Source organism: Phyllobates terribilis, unplaced genomic scaffold, assembly GCF_046119375.1.
Source record: "Phyllobates terribilis strain yellow unplaced genomic scaffold, ASM4611937v1 Scaffold_5__5_contigs__length_657084704, whole genome shotgun sequence".
Taxonomy (NCBI): domain Eukaryota; kingdom Metazoa; phylum Chordata; class Amphibia; order Anura; family Dendrobatidae; genus Phyllobates; species Phyllobates terribilis.
Window position 1 is genome coordinate 371,467,195 of NW_027362765.1, and position 24,884 is coordinate 371,492,078.

The 24,884-nt window shown below is 36.0% G+C and overlaps 1 protein-coding gene across 5 annotated transcripts in view; it reads right to left on the reverse strand.

The window, feature by feature from the left end:
* The window catches only part of FAM131B (family with sequence similarity 131 member B), a 281,063-nt gene that overhangs the window by 81,299 nt on the left and 174,880 nt on the right, over window positions 1–24,884 (reverse strand). For all 5 annotated transcript variants that reach the window (XM_073684777.1, XM_073684775.1, XM_073684778.1 and 2 more), the window contains one exon: window positions 15,904–16,010. In XM_073684777.1, coding sequence (XP_073540878.1) covers window positions 15,904–16,010 — 107 coding nt within the window. The remainder of the gene's footprint in view (window positions 1–15,903; window positions 16,011–24,884) is intronic.

The following is a 24,884-nucleotide window of genomic DNA, read 5'->3' on the forward strand; positions in this document are numbered from 1 at the left end:
TATAACTACTTTAATACTGCCCCTATCCACAAGAATATAACTACTATAATACTGCTCTTATGTACAAGAATATAACTACTATAATACTGCTCCTATGTACAAGAATATACCTACTATAATACTGCCCATATGTACAAGAATATAACTACTATAATACTGCCCCTATGTACAAGAATATAACTACTATAATACTGCTCCAATGTACAAGAAAATAACTGCTATAATACTGCTCCTATGTGCAAGAATATAACTACTATAATACTGCTCCTTTGTACAAGAATATAACTACTATAATACTGCACCTGTGTACAAGAATATAACTACTATAATACTGCTCCAATGTACGAGAATATAACTGATATAATACTGCTCCTATGTACAAGAATATACCTACTATAATACTGCTATTATGCACAAGAATATAACTACTATAATACTGCTCCTATGTACAAGAATATAACTGCTATAATACTGCCCCTATGTACAAGAATATAACTAATATAATACTGCTCCTATGTACAAGAATATAACTACTATAATACTGCTCCTATGTACAAGAATATAACTACTATAATACTGCCCCCTATGTAAAAGAATATACCTAATATAATACTGCCTCCTATGTACAAGAATGTAACTACTTTAATACTGCCCCTATTTACAAGAATATAATAACTATAATACTGCTCCTATGTACAAGAATAGAACTACTATAATACTGCTCCTATGTACAAGAATATAACTGCTATAATACTGCCCCCTATGTACAAGAATATAACTACTATAATACTGCTCCTATGTACAGGAATATAACTACTATAATACTGCCTCCTATGTACAAGAATATAACTACTATAATACTGCATCAATGTAGAAGAATACAACTACTATACTGCCCCTATGTACAAGAATATAACTACTATAATACTGCCTCCTATGTATAAGAATATAACTACTTTAATACTGCCGCTATCTACAAGAATATAACTACTATAATACTGCTCCTATGTACAAGAATATAACTACTATAATACTGCTCCTATGTACAAGAATATACACTGCCCCTATGTACAAGAATATAACTACTATAATACTGCCCCTATGTCCAAGAATATAAGTACTATAATACTGCTCCAATGTACAAGAATATAACTGCTATAATACTGCTCCTATGTACAAGAATATAACTACTATAATACTGCTCCTATGTACAAGAATATAACTACTATAATACTGCACCTATGTACAAGAATATAACTACTATAATACTGCTCCAATGTACGAGAATATAACTGCTATAATACTGCTCCTATGTACAAGAATATACCTACTATAATACTGCTATTATGCACAAGAATATAACTACTATAATACTGCTCCTATGTACAAGAATATAACTGCTATAATACTGCCCCCTATGTACAAGAATATAACTAATATAATACTGCTCCTATGTACAAGAATATAACCACTATAATACTGCTCCTATGTACAAGAATATAACTACTATAATACTGCCCCCTATGTACAAGAATATACCTACTATAATACTGCCTCCTATGTACAAGAATGTAACTACTTTAATACTGCCCCTATGTACAAGAATATAACTACTATAATACTGCCCCCATGTACAAGAATAGAACTACTATAATACTGCTCTATGTACAAGAATATAATTGCTATAATACTGCTCCTATGTACAAGAATAGAACTACTATAATACTGCTCCTATGCACAAGAATAGAACTACTATAATACTGCTCCCTATGTACCAGAATATAACTACTATAATACTGCCCCTATGTCCAAGAATATAACTACTATAATACTGCTCCAATGTACAAGAATATAACTGCTATAATACTGCTCCTATGTACAAGAATATAACTACTATAATACTGCTCCTATGTACAAGAATATAACTACTATAATACTGCACCTATGTACAAGAATATAACTACTATAATACTGCTCCAATGTACGAGAATATAACTGCTATAATACTGCTCCTATGTACAAGAATATACCTACTATAATACTGCTATTATGCACAAGAATATAACTACTATAATACTGCTCCTATGTACAAGAATATAACTGCTATAATACTGCCCCCTATGTACAAGAATATAACTAATATAATACTGCTCCTATGTACAAGAATATAACTACTATAATACTGCTCCTATGTACAAGAATATAACTACTATAATACTGCCCCCTATGTACAAGAATATACCTACTATAATACTGCCTCCTATGTACAAGAATGTAACTACTTTAATACTGCCCCTATGTACAAGAATATAACTACTATAATACTGCCCCCATGTACAAGAATATAACTACTATAATACTGCTCTATGTACAAGAATATAATTGCTATAATACTGCTCCTATGTACAAGAATAGAACTACTATAATACTGCTCCTATGCACAAGAATAGAACTACTATAATACTGCTCCCTATGTACAAGAATATAACTACTATAATACTGCCCTCTATGTATAAGAATATAACTACTATAATACTGCCCCCTATGCACAAGAATATAACTACTATAATACTGCTCCAATGTACAAGAATATAACTGCTATAATACTGCTCCTATGTACAAGAATATAACTACTATAATACTGCTCCTATGTACAAGAATATAACTACTATAATACTGCACCTATGTACAAGAATATAAATACTATAATACTGCTCCTATATACAAGAATACAACTGCTATAATACTGCTCCTATGTACAAGAATATACCTACTATAATACTGATACTATGTACAAGAATATAACTACTATAATACTGCTCCTATGTACAAGAATATAGCTGCTATAATACTGCCCCCTATGTACAAGAATATAACTACTATAATACTGCTCCTATGTACAGGAATATAACTACTATAATACTGCCTCCTATGTACAGGAATATAACTACTATAATACTGCATCAATGTAGAAGAATATAACTACTATACTGCCTCTATGTACAAGAATATAACTACTATAATACTGCCTCCTATGTACAAGAATATAACTACTTTAATACTGCCCCTATGTACAAGAATATAACTACTATAATACTGCTCCTATGTACAAGAATATAACTACTATAATACTGCTCCTATGTACAAGAATATACCTACTATAATACTGCCCCTATGTACAAGAATATAACTACTATAATACTGCCCCTATGTACAAGAATATAACTACTATAATACTGCTCCAATGAACAAGAATATAACTGCTATAATACTGCTCCTATGTACAAGAATATAGCTACTATAATACTGCTCCTTTGTACAAGAGTATAACTACTATAATACTGCACCTATGTACAAGAATATAACTACTATAATACTGCTCCAATGTACGAGAATATAACTGCTATAATACTGCTCCTATGTACAAGAATATACCTACTATAATACTGCTATTATGCACAAGAATATAACTACTATAATACTGCTCCTATGTACAAGAATATAACTGCTATAATACTGCCCCCTATGTACAAGAATATAACTAATATAATACTGCTCCTATGTACAAGAATATAACTACTATAATACTGCTCCTATGTACAAGAATATAACTACTATAATACTGCCCCCTATGTACAAGAATATACCTACTATAATACTGCCTCCTATGTACAAGAATGTAACTACTTTAATACTGCCCCTATGTACAAGAATATAACAACTATAATACTGCTACTATGTACAAGAATAGAACTACTATAATACTGCTCCTATGTACAAGAATATAACTGCTATAATACTGCCCCCTATGTACAAGAATATAACTACTATAATACTGCTCCTATGTACAGGAATATAACTACTATAATACTGCCTCCTATGTACAAGAATATAACTACTATAATACTGCTTCAATGTAGAAGAATACAACTACTATACTGCCCCTATGTACAAGAATATAACTACTATAATACTGCCTCCTATGTACAAGAATATAACTACTTTAATACTGCCCCTATCTACAAGAATATAACTATTATAATACTGCTCCTATGTACAAGAATATAACTACTATAATACAGCTCCTATGTACAAGAATATAACTACTATAATATTGCCCCTGTGTACAAGAATATAACTACTATAATACTGCTCCAATGTACAAGAATATAACTGCTATTATACTGCTCCTATGTACAAGAATATAACTACTATAATACTGCTCCTATGTACAAGAATATAACTACTATAATACTGCACCTATGTACAAGAATATAACTACTATAATACTGCTCCAATGTACGAGAATATAACTGCTATAATACTGCTCCTATGTACAAGAATATACCTACTATAATACTGCTATTATGCACAAGAATATAACTACTATAATACTGCTCCTATGTACAAGAATATAACTGCTATAATACTGCCCCTATGTACAAGAATATAACTAATATAATACTGCTGCTATGTACAAGAATATAACTATTATAATACTGCTCCTATGTACAAGAATATAACTACTATAATACTGCCCCCTATGTACAAGAATATACCTACTATAATACTGCCTCCTATGTACAAGAATGTAACTACTTTAACACTGCCCCTATGTACAAGAATATAACTACTATAATACTGCCCCCATGTACAAGAATATAACTACTATAATACTGCTCTATGTACAAGAATATAATTGCTATAATACTGCTCCTATGTACAAGAATAGAACTACTATAATACTGCTCCTATGCACAAGAATATAACTACTATAATACTGCTCCTTATGTACAAGAATATAACTACTATAATACTGCCCTCTATGTATAAGAATATAACTACTATAATACTGCCCCCTATGCACAAGAATATAACTACTATAATACTGCTCCTATGTACAAGAATATACCTACTATAATACTGCCCCTATGTACAAGAATATAACTACTATAATACTGCCGCTATGTCCAAGAATATAACTACTATAATACTGCTCCATTGTACAAGAATATAACTGCTATAATACTGCTCCTATGTACAAGAATATAACTACTATAATACTGCTCCTATGTACAAGAATATAACTACTATAATACAGCACCTATGTACAAGAATATAACTATTATAATACTGCTCCAATGTACAAGAATACAACTGCTATAATACTGCTCCTATGTACAAGAATATACCTACTATAATACTGCTACTATGTACAAGAATATAACTACTATAATACTGCCCTCTATGTATAAGAATATAACTACTATAATACTGCCCCCTATGCACAAGAATATAACTACTATAATACTGCTCCAATGTACAAGAATATAACTGCTATAATACTGCTCCTATGTACAAGAATATAACTACTATAATACTGCTCCTATGTACAAGAATATAACTACTATAATACTGCACCTATGTACAAGAATATAAATACTATAATACTGCTCCAATATACAAGAATACAACTGCTATAATACTGCTCCTATGTACAAGAATATACCTACTATAATACTGATACTATGTACAAGAATATAACTACTATAATACTGCTCCTATGTACAAGAATATAGCTGCTATAATACTGCCCCCTATGTATAAGAATATAACTACTATAATACTGCTCCTATGTACAGGAATATAACTACTATAATACTGCCTCCTATGTACAAGAATATAACTACTATAATACTGCATCAATGTAGAAGAATATAACTACTATACTGCCTCTATGTACAAGAATATAACTACTATAATACTGCCTCCTATGTACAAGAATATAACTACTTTAATACTGCCCCTATGTACAAGAATATAACTACTATAATACTGCTCCTATGTACAAGAATATAACTACTATAATACTGCTCCTATGTACAAGAATATACCTACTATAATACTGCCCCTATGTACAAGAATATAACTACTATAATACTGCCCCTATGTACAAGAATATAACTACTATAATACTGCTCCAATGAACAAGAATATAACTGCTATAATACTGCTCCTATGTACAAGAATATAGCTACTATAATACTGCTCCTTTGTACAAGAGTATAACTACTATAATACTGCACCTATGTACAAGAATATAACTACTATAACACTGCTCCAATGTACGAGAATATAACTGCTATAATACTGCTCCTATGTACAAGAATATACCTACTATAATACTGCTATTATGCACAAGAATATAACTACTATAATACAGCTCCTATGTACAAGAATATAACTGCTATAATACTGCCCCCTATGTACAAGAATATAACTAATATAATACTGCTCCTATGTACAAGAATATAACTACTATAATACTGCTCCTATTTACAAGAATATAACTACTATAATACTGCCCCCTATGTACAAGAATATACCTACTATAATACTGCCTCCTATGTACAAGAATGTAACTACTTTAATACTGCCCCTATGTACAAGAATATAACAACTATAATACTGCTACTATGTACAAGAATATAACTACTATAATACTGCTCCTATGTACAAGAATATAACTGCTATAATACTGCCCCCTATGTACAAGAATATAACTACTATAATACTGCTCCTATGTACAGGAATATAACTACTATAATACTGCCTCCTATGTACAAGAATATAACTACTATAATACTGCTTCAATGTAGAAGAATACAACTACTATACTGCCCCTATGTACAAGAATATAACTACTATAATACTGCCTCCTATGTACAAGAATATAACTACTTTAATACTGCCCCTATCTACAAGAATATAACTATTATAATACTGCTCCTATGTACAAGAATATAACTACTATAATACAGCTCCTATGTACAAGAATATAACTACTATAATACTGCCCCTGTGTACAAGTATATAACTACTATAATACTGCTCCAATGTACAAGAATATAACTGCTATTATACTGCTCCTATGTACAAGAATATAACTACTATAATACTGCTCCTATGTACAAGAATATAACTACTATAATACTGCACCTATGTACAAGAATATAACTACTATAATACTGCTCCAATGTACGAGAATATAACTGCTATAATACTGCTCCTATGTACAAGAATATACCTACTATAATACTGCTATTATGCACAAGAATATAACTACTATAATACTGCTCCTATGTACAAGAATATAACTGCTATAATACTGCCCCTATGTACAAGAATATAACTAATATAATACTGCTCCTATGTACAAGAATATAACTATTATAATACTGCTCCTATGTACAAGAATATAACTACTATAATACTGCCCCCTATGTACAAGAATATACCTACTATAATACTGCCTCCTATGTACAAGAATGTAACTACTTTAATACTGCCCCTATGTACAAGAATATAACTACTATAATACTGCCCCATGTACAAGAATATAACTACTATAATACTGCTCTATGTACAAGAATATAATTGCTATAATACTGCTCCTATGTACAAGAATAGAACTACTATAATACTGCTCCTATGCACAAGAATATAACTACTATAATACTGCTCCTTATGTACAAGAATATAACTACTATAATACTGCCCTCTATGTATAAGAATATAACTACTATAATACTGCCCCCTATGCACAAGAATATAACTACTATAATACTGCTCCTATGTACAAGAATATACCTACTATAATACTGCCCCTATGTACAAGAATATAACTACTATAATACTGCCGCTATGTCCAAGAATATAACTACTATAATACTGCTCCATTGTACAAGAATATAACTGCTATAATACTGCTCCTATGTACAAGAATATAACTACTATAATACTGCTCCTATGTACAAGAATATAACTACTATAATACAGCACCTATGTACAAGAATATAACTACTATAATACTGCTCCAATGTACAAGAATACAACTGCTATAATACTGCTCCTATGTACAAGAATATACCTACTATAATACTGCTACTATGTACAAGAATATAACTACTATAATACTGCTCCTATGTACAAGAATATAGCTGCTATAATACTGCCCCCCTATGTACAAGAATATAACTACTATAATACTGCTCCTATGTACAGGAATATAACTACTATAATACTGCCTCCTATGTACAAGAATATAACTACTATAATACTGCATCAATGTAGAAGAATATAACTACTATACTGCCTCTATGTACAAGCTTATACCTACTATAATACTGCCTCCTATGTACAAGAATATAACTACTTTAATACTGCCCCTATGTACAAGAATATAACGACTATAATACTGCTCCTATGTACAAGAATATAACTACTATAATACTGCTCCTATGTACAAGAATATACCTACTATAATACTGCCCCTATGTACAAGAATATAACTGCTATAATACTGCTCCTATGTACAAGAATATAACTACTATAATACAGCACCTATGTACAAGAATATAACTACTATAATACTGCTCCTATGTACAAGAATATAACTACTATAGTACAGCACCTATGTACAAGAATATAACTACTATAATACTGCTCCAATGTACAAGAATACAACTGCTATAATACTGCTCCTATGTTCAAGAATATACCTACTATAATACTGCTACTATGTACAAGAATATAACTACTATAATACTGCTCCTATGTACAAGAATATAGCTGCTATAATACTGCCCCCCTATGTACAAGAATATAACTACTATAATACTGCTCCTATGTACAGGAATATAACTACTATAATACAGCCTCCTATGTACAAGAATATAACTACTATAATACTGCATCAATGTAGAAGAATATAACTACTATACTGCCTCTATGTACAAGAATATAACTACTATAATACTGCCTCCTATGTACAAGAATATAACTACTTTAATACTGCCCCTATGTACAAGAATATAACGACTATAATACTGCTCCTATGTACAAGAATATAACTACTATAATACTGCTCCTATGTACAAGAATATAACTACTATAATACTGCACCTGTGTACAAGAATATAACTACTATAATACTGCTCCAATGTACGAGAATATAACTGATATAATACTGCTCCTATGTACAAGAATATACCTACTATAATACTGCTATTATGCACAAGAATATAACTACTATAATACTGCTCCTATGTACAAGAATATAACTGCTACAATACTGCCCCTATGTACAAGAATATAACTAATATAATACAGCTCCTATGTACAAGAATATAACTACTATAATACTGCTCCTATGTACAAGAATATAACTACTATAATACTGCCCCCTATGTACAAGAATATACCTACTATAATACTGCCTCCTATGTACAAGAATGTAACTACTTTAATACTGCCCCTATGTACAAGAATATAATAACTATAATACTGCTCCTATGTACAAGAATAGAACTACTATAATACTGCTCCTATGTACAAGAATATAACTGCTATAATACTGCCCCCTATGTACAAGAATATAACTACTATAATACTGCTCCTATGTACAGGAATATAACTACTATAATACTGCCTCCTATGTACAAGAATATAAATACTATAATACTGCATCAATGTAGAAGAATACAACTACTATACTGCCCCTATGTACAAGAATATAACTACTATAATACTGCCTCCTATGTATAAGAATATAACTACTTTAATACTGCCCCTATCTACAAGAATATAACTACTACAATACTGCCCCTATGTACAAGAATAATACTACTATAATACTGCTCCTATGTACAAGAATATACACTGCCCCTATGTACAAGAATATAACTACTATAATACTGCCCCTATGTACAAGAATATAACTACTATAATACTGCTCCAATGTACAAGAATATAACTGCTATAATACTGCTCCTATGTACAAGAATATAACTACTATAATACTGCTCCTATGTACAAGAATATAACTACTATAATACTGCACCTATGTACAAGAATATAACTACTATAATACTGCTCCAATGTACGAGAATAAAACTGCTATAATACTGCTCCTATGTACAAGAATATACCTACTATAATACTGCTATTATGCACAAGAATATAACTACTATAATACTGCTCCTATGTACAAGAATATAACTGCTATAATACTGCCCCCTATGTACAAGAATATAACTAATATAATACTGCTCCTATGTACAAGAATATAACTACTATAATACTGCTCCTATGTACAAGAATATAACTACTATAATACTGCCCCCTATGTACAAGAATATACCTACTATAATACTGCCTCCTATGTAAAAGAATGTAACTACTTTAATACTGCCCCTATGTACAAGAATATAACTACTATAATACTGCTCTATGTACAAGAATATAATTGCTATAATACTGCTCCTATGTACAAGAATAGAACTACTATAATACTGCTCCCTATGTACAAGAACATAACTACTATAATACTGCCCTCTATGTATAAGAATATAACTACTATAATACTGCCCGATATGCACAAGAATATAACTACTATAATACTGCTCCAATGTACAAGAATATAACTGCTATAATACTGCTCCTATGTACAAGAATATAACTACTATAATACTGCTCCTATGTACAAGAATATAACTACTATAATACTGCACCTATGTACAACAATATAAATACTATAATACTGCTCCAATGTACAAGAATACAACTGCTATAATACTGCTCCTATGTACAAGAATATACCTACTATAATACTGCTACTATGTACAAGAATATAACTACTATAATACTGCTCCTATGTACAAGAATATAGCTGCTATAATACTGCCCCCTATGTACAAGAATATAACTACTATAATACTGCTCCTATGTACAGGAATATAACTACTATAATACTGCCTCCTATGTACAAGAATATAACTACTATAATACTGCATCAATGTAGAAGAATATAACTACTATACTGCCTCTATGTACAAGAATATAACTACTATAATACTGCCTCCTATGTACAAGAATATAACTACTTTAATACTGCCCCTATGTACAAGAATATAACTACTATAATACTGCTCTTATGTACAAGAATATAACTACTATAATACTGCTCCTATGTACAAGAATATACCTACTATAATACTGCCCCTATGTACAAGAATATAACTACTATAATACTGCCCCTATGTACAAGAATATAACTACTATAATACTGCTCCAATGTACAAGAATATAACTGCTATAATACTGCTCCTATGTACAAGAATATAACTACTATAATACTGCTCCTTTGTACAAGAGTATAACTACTATAATACTGCACCTATGTACAAGAATATAACTACTATAATACTGCTCCAATGTACGAGAATATAACTGCTATAATACGGCTCCTATGTACAAGAATATACCTACTATAATACTGCTATTATGCACAAGAATATAACTACTATAATACTGCTCCTATGTACAAGAATATAACTGCTATAATACTGCCCCCTATGTACAACAATATAACTAATATAATACTGCTATGTACAAGAATATAACTACTATAATACTGCTCCTATGTACAAGAATATAACTACTATAATACTGCCCCCTATGTACAAGAATATACCTACTATAATACTGCCTCCTATGTACAAGAATGTAACTACTTTAATACTGCCCCTATGTACAAGAATATAACAACTATAATACTGCTCCTATGTACAAGAAAAGAACTACTATAATACTGCTCCTATGTACAAGAATATAACTGCTATAATACTGCCCCCTATGTACAAGAATATAACTACTATAATACTGCTCCTATGTACAGGAATATAACTACTATAATACTGCCTCCTATGTACAAGAATATAACTACTATAATACTGCATCAATGTAGAAGAATACAACTACTATACTGCCCCTATGTACAAGAATATAACTACTATAATACTGCCTCCTATGTACAAGAATATAACTACTTTAATACTGCCCCTATCTACAAGAATATAACTATTATAATACTGCTCCTATGTACAAGAATATAACTACTATAATACTGCTCCTATGTACAAGAATATACCTACTATAATACTGCCCCTATGTACAAGAATATAACTACTATAATACTGCCCCTATGTACAAGAATATAACTACTATAATACTGCTCCAATGTACAAGAATATAACTGCTATAATACTGCTCCTATGTACAAGAATATAACTACTATAATACTGCTCCTATGTACAAGAATATAACTACTATAATACTGCACCTATGTACAAGAATATAACTACTATAATACTGCTCCAATGTATGAGAATATAACTGCTATAATACTGCCCCCTATGTACAAGAATATAACTAATGTAATACTGCTCCTATGTACAAGAATATAACTACTATAATACTGCTCCTATGTACAAGAATATAACTACTATAATACTGCCCCCTATGTACAAGAATATACCTACTATAGTACTGCCTCCTATGTAAAAGAATGTAACTACTTTAATACTGCCCCTATGTACAAGAATATAACTACTATAATACTGCCCCCATGTACAAGAATATAACTACTATAATACTGCTCTATGTACAAGAATATAATTGCTATAATACTGCTCCTATGTACAAGAATAGAACTACTATAATACTGCTCCTATGCACAAGAATATAACTACTATAATACTGCTCCCTATGTACAAGAACATAACTACTATAATACTGCCCTCTATGTATAAGAATATAACTACTATAATACTGCCCCCTATGCACAAGAATATAACTACTATAATACTGCTCCAATGTACAAGAATATAACTGCTATAATACTGCTCCTATGTACAAGAATATAACTACTATAATACTGCTCCTATGTACAAGAATATAACTACTATAATACTGCACCTATGTACAAGAATATAAATACTATAATACTGCTCCAATGTACAAGAATACAACTGCTATAATACTGCTCCTATGTACAAGAATATACCTACTATAATACTGCTACTATGTACAAGAATATAACTTCTATAATACGGCTCCTATGTACAAGAATATAGCTGCTATAATACTGCCCCCTATGTACAAGAATATAACTACTATAATACTGCTCCTATGTACAGGAATATAACTACTATAATACTGCCTCCTATGTACAAGAATATAACTATTATAATACTGCATCAATGTAGAAGAATATAACTAATATACTGCCTCTATGTACAAGAATATAACTACTATAATACTGCCCCCTATGTACAAGAATATAACTACTATAATACTGCCCCCTATGTACAAGAATATAACTACTATAATACTGCCCCCTATGTACAAGAATATAACTACTATAATACTGCTCCTATGTAGAAGAATATAACTACTATAATACTGCCCCTATGTACAAGAATATAACTACTATAATACTGCTCCTATGTACAAGAATATAACTACTATAATACTGCTCCTATGTACAAGAATATAACTACTATAATACTGCTCCTATGTACAAGAATATAACTACTATAATACTGCTCCTATGTACAAGAATATAACTACTATAATACTGCTCCTATGTACAAGAATATAACTACTATAATACTTCCCTCTATGTACAAGAATATAACTACTATAATACTGCTCCTATGTACAAGAATATAACTACTATAATACTGCTCCTATGTACAAGAATATAACTACTATAATACTGCTCCTATGTACAAGAATATAACTACTATAATACTGCTCCTATGTACAAGAATATAACTACTATAATACTGCCCTCTATGTACAAGAATATAACTACTATAATACTGCTCCTATGTACAAGAATATAACTACTATAATACTGCCCCTATGTACAAGAATATAACTACTATAATACTGCTCCTATGTACAAGAATATAACTACTATAATACTGCTCCTATGTACAAGAATATAACTACTATAATACTGCTCCTATGTACAAGAATATAACTACTATAATACTTCCCTCTATGTACAAGAATATAACTACTATAATACTGCTCCTATGTACAAGAATATAACTACTATAATACTGCTCCTATGTACAAGAATATAACTACTATAATACTGCTCCTATGTACAAGAATATAACTACTATAATACTGCTCCTATGTACAAGAATATAACTACTATAATACTGCCCTCTATGTACAAGAATATAACTACTATAATACTGCTCCTATGTACAAGAATATAACTACTATAATACTGCCCCTATGTACAAGAATATAACTACTATAATACTGCTCCTATGTACAAGAATATAACTACTATAATACTGCTCCTATGTACAAGAATATAACTACTATAATACTGCTCCTATGTACAAGAATATAACTACTATAATACTGCTCCTATGTACAAGAATATAACTACTATAATACTGCTCCTATGTACAAGAATATAACTACTATAATACTGCTCCTATGTACAAGAATATAACTGCTGCATTAATGACCTCAGAGACAATGGGTGAATATATGTAGGAGATTCAGTATTTGGCATGTTACCAGATACATTTTATTGATAATTATGGTGCACATTTTAAGGTCTCTATTTTCTTTCTATGTCTTTCTTTAAGCCTATCTTTACTGTTTTCTATTAGTGCTACTTATTTGATCTAAAACTCTGTATTTCATGGTACACATGAAAGAGAGGTGCTAAATAGCAAAAATGAAATGCTTTACCATAGTGGTGCCAGATTTCGCTTTTGTCTGAGGAATGTTCTGCGTCGCTGAATTCACTTGGTCAAATCATCAATGTAACACCGAGCACCTGGAATGAAGCCTAGAAGGGTCCGGCTACTGTACACTATGTCTCCAGCCCACACCGCATAATCCCAGGAGTAGGACCAGTGTGACATTCCCTCATGAAAGTCTCTTGATGGCGCTGCCCATGAGGCCTCCAGATCAATCTTCAGCTTTCCCTGCGTCCAAGACAAAAAGCGAGACTCATGACTGAAGAGGATAGACCTCCATTCCAGCCTCCATTGCCATGTTGATTTGCACCACGACAGCCTATAAGAGCATTGAGAGAGGTCAATAATGGAGCACATGTAGCTGGTCCTCTAACTCATAGCCCAATGTTGTGCTGACGCCTCGTGATGGCTTGTGTAGACAATGACACCTTAGGTTTGGTATGTGACGTCTAATTTGACTTGAAGCACAGATCGGATCAATCGTGGAACCAACGGTGCAGCCATTTTTCCAAAATGTCTCAGGAGCCGGACTGGATGTTGCTGGTGCTACTGTGAGCAGCCTGTGTGGCCTAAACATGCTAGCATGCTCTGCAGCGTCTCCAGACTCGTCTCCCAACAAGCACATCCAGGACATCATTGGTCAGTGATTACACAGGAGCTGCCAGCAGCGGATCTTGATAATTTGCCCAAGTGCATTCAGCGGCAGAACCTTCCTCAGACGACCATTAATAACCTCAGTGATGGCAGCCATGTCATTTAAGTGCGGTAATTTCTGCGCTCATATTCAATACTTAATAAATCCAGATGTTTTGAAAAGTTTGTTTCCATGTTTTCATCATTTGCAGATCACTCACATGTCTATCCATCCTGTGATTTCCATTATTCCATCATTTTTCCTTCTCAGCGCTATAGTTTCAATGTTGAGGAGAGTATCTATCAATCTACAGTATCTTTCCATTTCTGAGCTTATGACCCACATCCACAGCTGTGACGGGTTTTCTCTGCTATTTGAGATTCTGCTTTAACTTACTATGGAAAAATAATGCAGGAAAATGTGCTGACAAGTGAAATGCAGTGGATTCTGGCCAGGTGAACAGAACCTAGAAGAACACCGACATATATTTTGTATCATAAATCAGCGAGGAGACGCAGGTAACACCAGGAATTATTGCCAAAAATAAAAGGCAAAAGAGCAATGAGAAGTATTGAGGGTAAATACTCCTTCAGTCCCAGGAGCCATGAAGGCGCGCCATAGACAAAGTGGTACCTCATTGGATGGTCTGTGCGTGCTGCTTCCATGGACCGAGCTGTTCTCCATTGTTCCTTGATCTGCATCTTGTAAGCCTTTCCAGTCCAGTGCTGCCCCTTCACCACCTGTTGGAAAGAAAGAGGGATTGGTTTGGTGACAAAAGTCATAACTGACTAGAAATAGAGGTGCTGATCATTCCCCAAAATAGTCCTGTCTTCATGGAAACAAAAGATGTAACAATCTGGAATAATGGGTTAAAAAAATCTAATCTATTTATTCTGTCTCATCTTTAAGTATCATATATGAAATCTATCATTGTGTCTATAATCGCATCTATCTCTAATGTATCATCCATATTGTATCTATCTTCTATTTATCTCATCTCTTTATATATAATCAAATCTATCTGTAATCTGTCCGTTTATCTATCTATAGTTTATCGATTTATGCAATCTAATTTCTCTTTAAGAAAGAAAGAAATGTTTATTAAATGGAAAGAGGGAGGCATATCTAAAGAAGATTATAATGCAGTCTGCAGATCCTGTAGGGCACGTATCAGGTTAGCTAAAGCTGACAATGAATTAAGGCTTGCAAGAGATGTCAAAAGCAATAAAAAAGGATTTTGGGGGTATGTCAAAAGTAAAAGAAAAGTCAAAGATGCTATAGGATTTTTACAGGATGAAAATGGAGAAATGGTAAGAGAGGATGTTGAGAAGGCCGAACTTTTTAATTCCTATTTTGCATCTGTTTTCTCTCAGAAAGAAAATGTAACATCAACTGATTTTCACTGTCCTTTTAAATGAATAGAGGAATCCAAGTTATCTGTAAACAGAAAGATTGTGAGGGAATATTTAGCTAACATAAATGAGTTCAAGTCTCCAGGTCCAGATGAATTACACCCCAGAGTACTGAAGGAGATCGTAGAAGAAATTTTAGAACCACTCTCCATAATCTTTGAAAATTCTTGGAGAACAGGAGAAGTCCCAGAAGACTGGAGAAGAGCAAATGTTGTTCCTATCTTCAAAAAGGGGAAGAAGGTGGACCCAGGGAACTATAGGCCGGTGAGTCTGACTTCTATACCAGGAAAGATCTTTGAACAAATTATTAAACAACATGTATGTAAGTACATGGATAAGAATGAAGTGATTAACCAGAGTCAGCATGGGTTTGTAACTAACAAGTCATGTCAGACTAACTTAATTTCCTTCTATGACAGAATCACTGACTGGGTGGATCAGGGAAATGCTGTAGATATAGTATATCTTGACTTCAGCAAAGCATTTGACAAAGTATCTCACACCATCCTTATTGAAAAAATGACCAAGTATGCAATGGACCAGGCAACTGTTAGGTGGATTCATAACTGGCTTAGTGATCGGACTCAAAGGGTGGTTGTAAATGGCTTCACATCCAGCTGGATGAATGTCTCAAGTGGGGTACCACAGGGCTCCGTCCTGGGACCTGTATTGTTCAACATCTTTATCAATGATTTAGATGAAGGAATTGAGGGTAAACTGATTAAATTTGCTGATGATACAAAGCTAAGAGGGATAGCTAATACTAGAGAAGAGAGAGAGAGGATTCAAAAAGACCTAAATAAACTGGAGCAGTGGGCAGCAACCAACAGAATGGTTTTTAACAGGGAAAAATGCAAAGTACTACATCTGGGCAATAAAAATGAAAAAAGCATATACAGAATGGGAGGAATAGAGCTAAGCAACAGTACATGTGAAAAAGACTTAGGTATACTAATAGATCATAGACTGAACATGAGTCAACAGTGTGATGCAGCAGCAAAAAAGGCAAATACAATTCTGGGATGTATTAACAGAAGCATACAGTCTAGATCACGTGAAGTCATTATCGGTCTTTACTCCTCTTTGGTCAGACCTCATCTGGAATACTGTGTACAGTTTTGGGCACCACATTTTAAAAAAGACATAGACAAACTGGAGCAAGTTCAGAGAAGAGCGACCAGAATGGTGACTGGTCTGCAAACCATGTCCTATGAGGAACGGTTGCAGGATTTGGGAATGTTTAGCTTGCAAAAAAGAAGACTGAGAGGAGACTTAATAGCTGTCTACAAATATGTCAAGGGCTGTCACATTGTAGAAGGATCATCTTTATTCTCATTTGCACAAGGAAAGACTAGAAGCAATGGGATGAAACTAAATGGGAGGAGACACAGATTAGATATTAGAAAAAACTTTTTGACAGTTAGGGTGATTAATGAGTGGAACAGGCTGCCACGAGAGGTGGTGAGTTTCCCTTCAATGGACGTCTTCAAACAGAGGCTGGACAGACATCTGTCTGAGATGATCTAGTGAATCCTGCTTTGAGCAGGGGGTTGGACCAGATGACCCAGGAGGTCCCTTCCAACTCTACCATTCTATGATTCTATGATTCTATGATTCTATGATCTATATATCTTTCTATTTACCTGTTTGTCTTTATATCCATGTATCTGTATTCTATTTATTCATCTATGTATATTTTATATATCTACTTATTTATCTGTGATCCAATCTATCTATAGTCTGTCTAGCTATCTAATGTATTTCTTTCAATAATAATTTGTATTTCCATAGCGCCAGCATATTCTACAGCACTTTACAATATATATCTATCTATCTATATCTATATAGATAGCTAGATATATCACTGCTCAAAAAAATAAAGGGAACACTTAAACAACAGAATATAACTCCAAGTAAATGAAACTCCGGTGAAATCAAACTGTCCACTTAGGAAGCAACACTGATTGACAATCAATTTCACATGCTGTTGTGCAAATGGAATAGACAATAGATGGAAATTATTGGCAATTATCAAGACACACTCAATAAAGGAGTGGTTCTGCAGGTGGGGACCACAGACCACATCTCAGTACCAATGCTTTCTGGCTGATGTTTTGGTCACTTTTGAATGTTGGTTGTGCTTTCACACTCATGGTAGCATGAGACGGACTCTACAACCCACAGAAGTTGCTCAGGTAGTGCAGCTCATCCAGGATGGCACATCAATGTGAGCTGTGGCAAGAAGGTTTGCTGTGTCTGTCAGCGTAGTGTCCAGAGGCTGGAGGCGCTACCAGGAGACAGCCCAGTACACCAGGAGATGTGGAGGGGGCCGTAGGAGGGTAACAACCCAGCAGCAGGACCGCTTCCTCCGCCTTTGTGCAAGGAGGAACAGGAGGAGCACTGCCAGAGCCCTGCAAAATGACCTCCAGCAGGCCACAAATGTGCATGTGTCAGCACAAACGGTTAGAAGCCGACTCCATGAGGGTGGTATCAGGGCCCGACGTCCACAGATGGGGGTTGTGCTCACAGCCCAACACCGTGCAGGACGCTTGGCATTTGCCACAGAACACCAGGATTGGCTAAGTCGCCACTGGCGCCCTGTGCTCTTCACAGATGAAAGCAGGTTCACACTGAGCACATGTGACAGACGTGACAGAGTCTGGAGACGCCGTGTAGAGCGATCTGGTGCCTGCAACATCCTTCAGCATGACCGGTTTGGCAGTGGGTCTTTAATGGTGTGGGGTGGAATTTCTTTGGAGGGCCGCACAGCCCTCCATCTGCTCGCCAGAGGTAGCCTGACTGCCATTAGATACCAAGATGAGATTCTCAGACCCCTTGTGAGACCATATGCTGGTGCGGCTGGCCCTGGGTTCCTCGTAATGCAGGACAATGCCAGACCTCATGTGGCTGGAGTGTATCAGCAGTTCCTCCAAGATGAAGGCATTGAAGCTATGGACTGGCCCGCCCGTTCCCCAGACCTGAATCCGATTGAGCACATCTGGGACATCATGTCTTGCTCCATCCACCAACGTCACGTTGCACCACAGACTGTCCAGGAGTTGGCGGATGCTTTAGTCCAGGTCGGGGAGGAGATCCCACAGGAGACCATCCGCAACCTCATCAGGAGCATGCCAAGGCGTTGTAGGGAGGTCATACAGGCACGTGGAGGCCACACACAATACTCAGCCTCATCAGGAGCATGCCCAGGCGTTGTAGGGAGGTCATACAGGCACATGGAGGCCACACACAATACTCAGCCTCATCAGGAGCATGCCCAGGCGTTGTAGGGTGGTCATACAGGCACGTGGAGGCCACACACAGTACTCAGCCTCATCAGGAGCATGCCCAGGCGTTGTAGGGAGGTCATACAGGCACGTGGAGGCCACACACAATACTGAGCCTCATCAGGAACATGCCCAGGCGTTGTAGGGAGGTCATACAGGCACGTGGAGGCCACACACAATACTCGGCCTCATCAGGAGCATGCCCAGGCGTTGTAGGGAGGTCATACAGGCACGTGGAGGCCACACACAATACTCAGCCTCATCAGGAGCATGCCCAGGCGTTGTAGGGAGGTCATACAGGCACGTGGAGACCACACACAATACTCAGCCTCATCAGGAGCATGCCCAGGCGGTGTAGGGAGGTCATACAGGCACGTGGAGGCCACGCACAATACTCAGCCTCATCAGGAGCATGCCCAGGCGTTGTAGGGTGGTCATACAGGCACGTGGAGGCCACACACAGTACTCAGCCTCATCAGGAGCATGCCCAGGCGTTGTAGGGAGGTCATACAGGCACGTGGAGGCCACACACAATACTGAGCCTCATCAGGAGCATGCCCAGGCGTTGTAGGGAGGTCATACAGGCATGTGGAGGCCACACACAATACTCAGCCTCATCAGGAGCATGCCCAGGCGTTGTAGGGAGGTCATACAGTCACGTGGAGGCCACACACAATACTCAGCCTCATCAGGAGCATGCCCAGGCGTTGTAGGGAGGTCATACAGGCACATGGAGGCCACACACAATACTGAACCTCATCAGGAGCATGCCCAGGCATTGTAGGGAGGTCATACAGGCACGTGGAGGCCACACACAATACTGAGCCTCATCAGGAGCATGCCCAGGCGTTGTAGGGAGGTCATACAGGCACGTGGAGGCCACACACAATACTCAGCCTCATCAGGAGCATGCCCAGGCGTTGTAGGGAGGTCATACAGGCACGTGGAGGCCACGCACAATACTGAGCCTCATTTTGACTTGTTTTAAGGACATTACATCAAAGTTGGATCAGCCTGTAGTGTTTTTTTCCACTTTAATTTTGGGGGTGACTCCAAATCCAGGCCTCCATTGGTTAATAAATGTGATTTCCATTGATGATTTTTGTGTGATTTTGTTGTCAGCACATTCAACTTTGTACAGAACAAAGTATTCAATGAGAATATTTCATTCATTCAGATCTAGGATGTGTTATTTCAGTGTTCCCTTTATTTTTTTGAGCAGTGTATGTATATATATATATATATATATATATATATATATATATATATATATATATATATATATATACAGGGTGGTCCAAAAGGTTATGAAGGGGGAGATTTATCAAACACTAAATTGCAGCCGCCTGTCTGGATCATCCTCCAATAAACCATGAATTAGACGTGGATGATAAGCTTCCACCCAATAGATTTCAGGATTCTCATGATAGAAGCTCGTGAAATTCCCAATTCCAGAGAGGCTCTTCTTCTGTGGACTTTTTTGGACTCTGAACAAATGTTTCAGCAACAAGTTGTTTATTATCTTCTGTACAGACTGCTTTGGGTCGAGCAGTTTTTGGAGTATTAAGGATTGAGCCAGTGGCGGTGAATTTGTCACAAATGTGGTAAATGGTTTGTCTCTTTGGGGCTCGAGTACCAAATGTTTCAACCCAATTTGCTCTAACGGTTTCAGCATTTTGAGATTTCCAATACTCTGTTAAAATCCATTTTCTTTGATCTGTATTTAAATCATTTGCCATTATGTGTTATCTGAATTACCTGAAAAGAAAACAGATTTGGGGGAGATCTATCTGTGAAAACTAGATCTGTGAAACTGGCTCAGTTGCCCTTAGCAACCAATCAGATTCCACCTTTCATTTTCCAAAGAGTCTGTGTGGAATGAAAAGTGGAATCTGATTGGTTGCTAAGGGCAACTGAGCCAGTTTCACTTTACACCATGTTTGATAAATCTCCCCCTTCATAACCTTATTACACTTTCTGTACACCTACTTTTGGACCACCCTGTATATATATATATATATATATATATATATATATATATATATATACAGTACAGACCAAAAGTTTGGACACACCTTGTCATTTAAAGATTTTTCTGTATTTTCATGACTATGAAAATTGTACATTCACACTGAAGGCATCAAAACTATGAATTAACACATGTGGAATTATATACTTAACAAAAAAGTGTGAAACAACTGAAAATATGTCTTATATTCTAGGTTCTTCAAAGTAGCCACCTTTTGCTTTGATGACTGCTTTGCACACTCTTGGCATTCTCTTGATGAGCTTCAAGAGGTAGTCACCGGAAATGGTCTTCTAACAATCTTGAAGGAGTTCCCAGAGATGCTTAGATGATATCTATCTATCATTATTCCATTTATATTGATATATGTTATTTGTCTAACTTTATATTTTTCTATAGTATATATTATCTATCCAAGGGCGTAAACATAATAGGTGCAAGGGTTGCAAACGTTCCCAGGCTCTAGAACATACGGCTATTTATTTGGCCCATGACACTAGAACCACCACTCCTATGTGGAGCCATTATACTGTATGGAGGACTATGTGGGTGCATTATACTGTATGGAGGACTATGTGGGGCCCATTATACTGTATGGAGGACTATGTGGGGCTCATTATTCTGTATGGAGGACTATGTGGGGCCCATTATACAGTATGGAAAACTATGTGGAGCCATTATTCTGTATGGAGAACTATGTGGGGCCATTATTCTGTATGGAGGACTATGTGGGGCCATTATACTGTATGGAGGACTATGTGGGGCCCATTATACTGCATGGAAAACTATGTGGAGCCATTATTCTGTATGGATTAGTATGTGGAGCCATTATTCTGTATGGAGGACTATGTGGAGCCATTATTCTGTATGGAGGACTATGTGGAGCTCATTATTCTGTATGGAGGACTATGTGGGGCCCATTATACTGTATGGAGGACTATGTGGGGCCCATTATACTGTATGGAAAACTATGTGGAGCCATTATTCTGTATGGAGAACTATGTGGGGCCCATTATACTGTATGGAGGACTATGTGGGCCCATTATACTGTATGGAGGACTATGTGGGGCCCATTATACTGTATGGAAAACTATGTGGAGCCATTATTCTGTATGGAGGACTATGTAGGGCCCATTATACTGTATGGAGGACTATGTGGGGCCCATTATACTGTATGGAGGACTATGTGGGGCCCATTATACTGTATGGAGGACTATGTGGGTGCATTATCTATCCAAGGGCGTAAACATAATAGGTGCAAGGGTTGCAAACGTTCCCAGGCTCTAGAACATACGGCCTGCAGGTTGGTTTTATTTGGCCCATGACACTAGAACCACCACTCCTATGTGGAGCCATTATACTGTATGGAGGACTATGTGGGTGCATTATACTGTATGGAGGACTATGTGGGGCCCATTATACTGTATGGAGGACTATGTGGGTGCATTATACTGTATGGAGGACTATGTGGGGCCATTATTCTGTATGGAGGACTATGTGGGGCTCATTATTCTGTATGGAGGACTATGTGGGGCCCATTATACAGTATGGAAAACTATGTGGAGCCATTATTCTGTATGGAGAACTATGTGGGGCCATTATTCTGTATGGAGGACTATGTGGGGCCATTATACTGTATGGAGGACTATGTGGGGCCCATTATACTGTATGGAAAACTATGTGGAGCCATTATTCTGTATGGATTAGTATGTGGAGCCATTATTCTGTATGGAGGACTATGTGGAGCCATTATTCTGTATGGAGGACTATGTGGAGCTCATTATTCTGTATGGAGGACTATGTGGGGCCCATTATACTGTATGGAGGACTATGTGGGGCCCATTATACTGTATGGAAAACTATGTGGAGCCATTATTCTGTATGGAGAACTATGTGGGGCCCATTATACTGTATGGAGGACTATGTGGGCCCATTATACTGTATGGAGGACTATGTGGGGCCCATTATACTGTATGGAAAACTATGTGGAGCCATTATTCTGTATGGAGGACTATGTAGGGCCCATTATACTGTATGGAGGACTATGTGGGGCCCATTATACTGTATGGAGGACTATGTGGGGCCCATTATACTGTATGGAAAACTATGTGGAGCCATTATTCTGTATGGAGAACTATGTGGGGCCCATTATACTGTATGGAGGACTATGTGGGGCCCATTATACTGTATGGAGGACTATGTGGGACCATTATACTGTATGGAGGACTATGTGGAGCCATTATTCTGTATGGAGGACTATGTGGAGCTCATTATTCTGTATGGAGGACTATGTGGGGCCATTATATGGTATGGAGGACTATGTGGGCGCATTATACTGTATGGAGGACTATGTGGGGCTCATTATACTGTATGGAGGACTATGTGGGGCCATTATACTGTATGGAGGACTATGTGGAGCCATTATACTGTATGGAGGACTATGTGGAGCCATTATTCTGTATGGAGGACTATGTGGGGCCCATTATACTGTATGGGGGACTATGTGGAGCCATTATTCTGTATGGAGGACTATGTGAGGCCATTATTCTGTATGGAGGACTATGTGAGGCCATTATTCTGTATGGAGGACTATGTGGGGCCCAGTATACTGTATGGAGGACTGTGTGGGGACCATTATTCTGTATGGAGGACTATGTGAGGCTATTATACTGTATGGAGGACTATGTGGGGCCATTATACTGTATGCAGGACTATGTGGGGCCCATTATACTGTATGGAGGACTATGTGGGGCCCAGTATACTCTATAATGGTTGTCCCTCGACTCTGTACAAGTTTTTAATTTTTGCCCTCTGTGTGTTTGAATTTGACATCCCTGCTCTAAAACCTAGGGGGCCCAAAGTACCTTAGGCCCATATGAAAAAGACTATTAA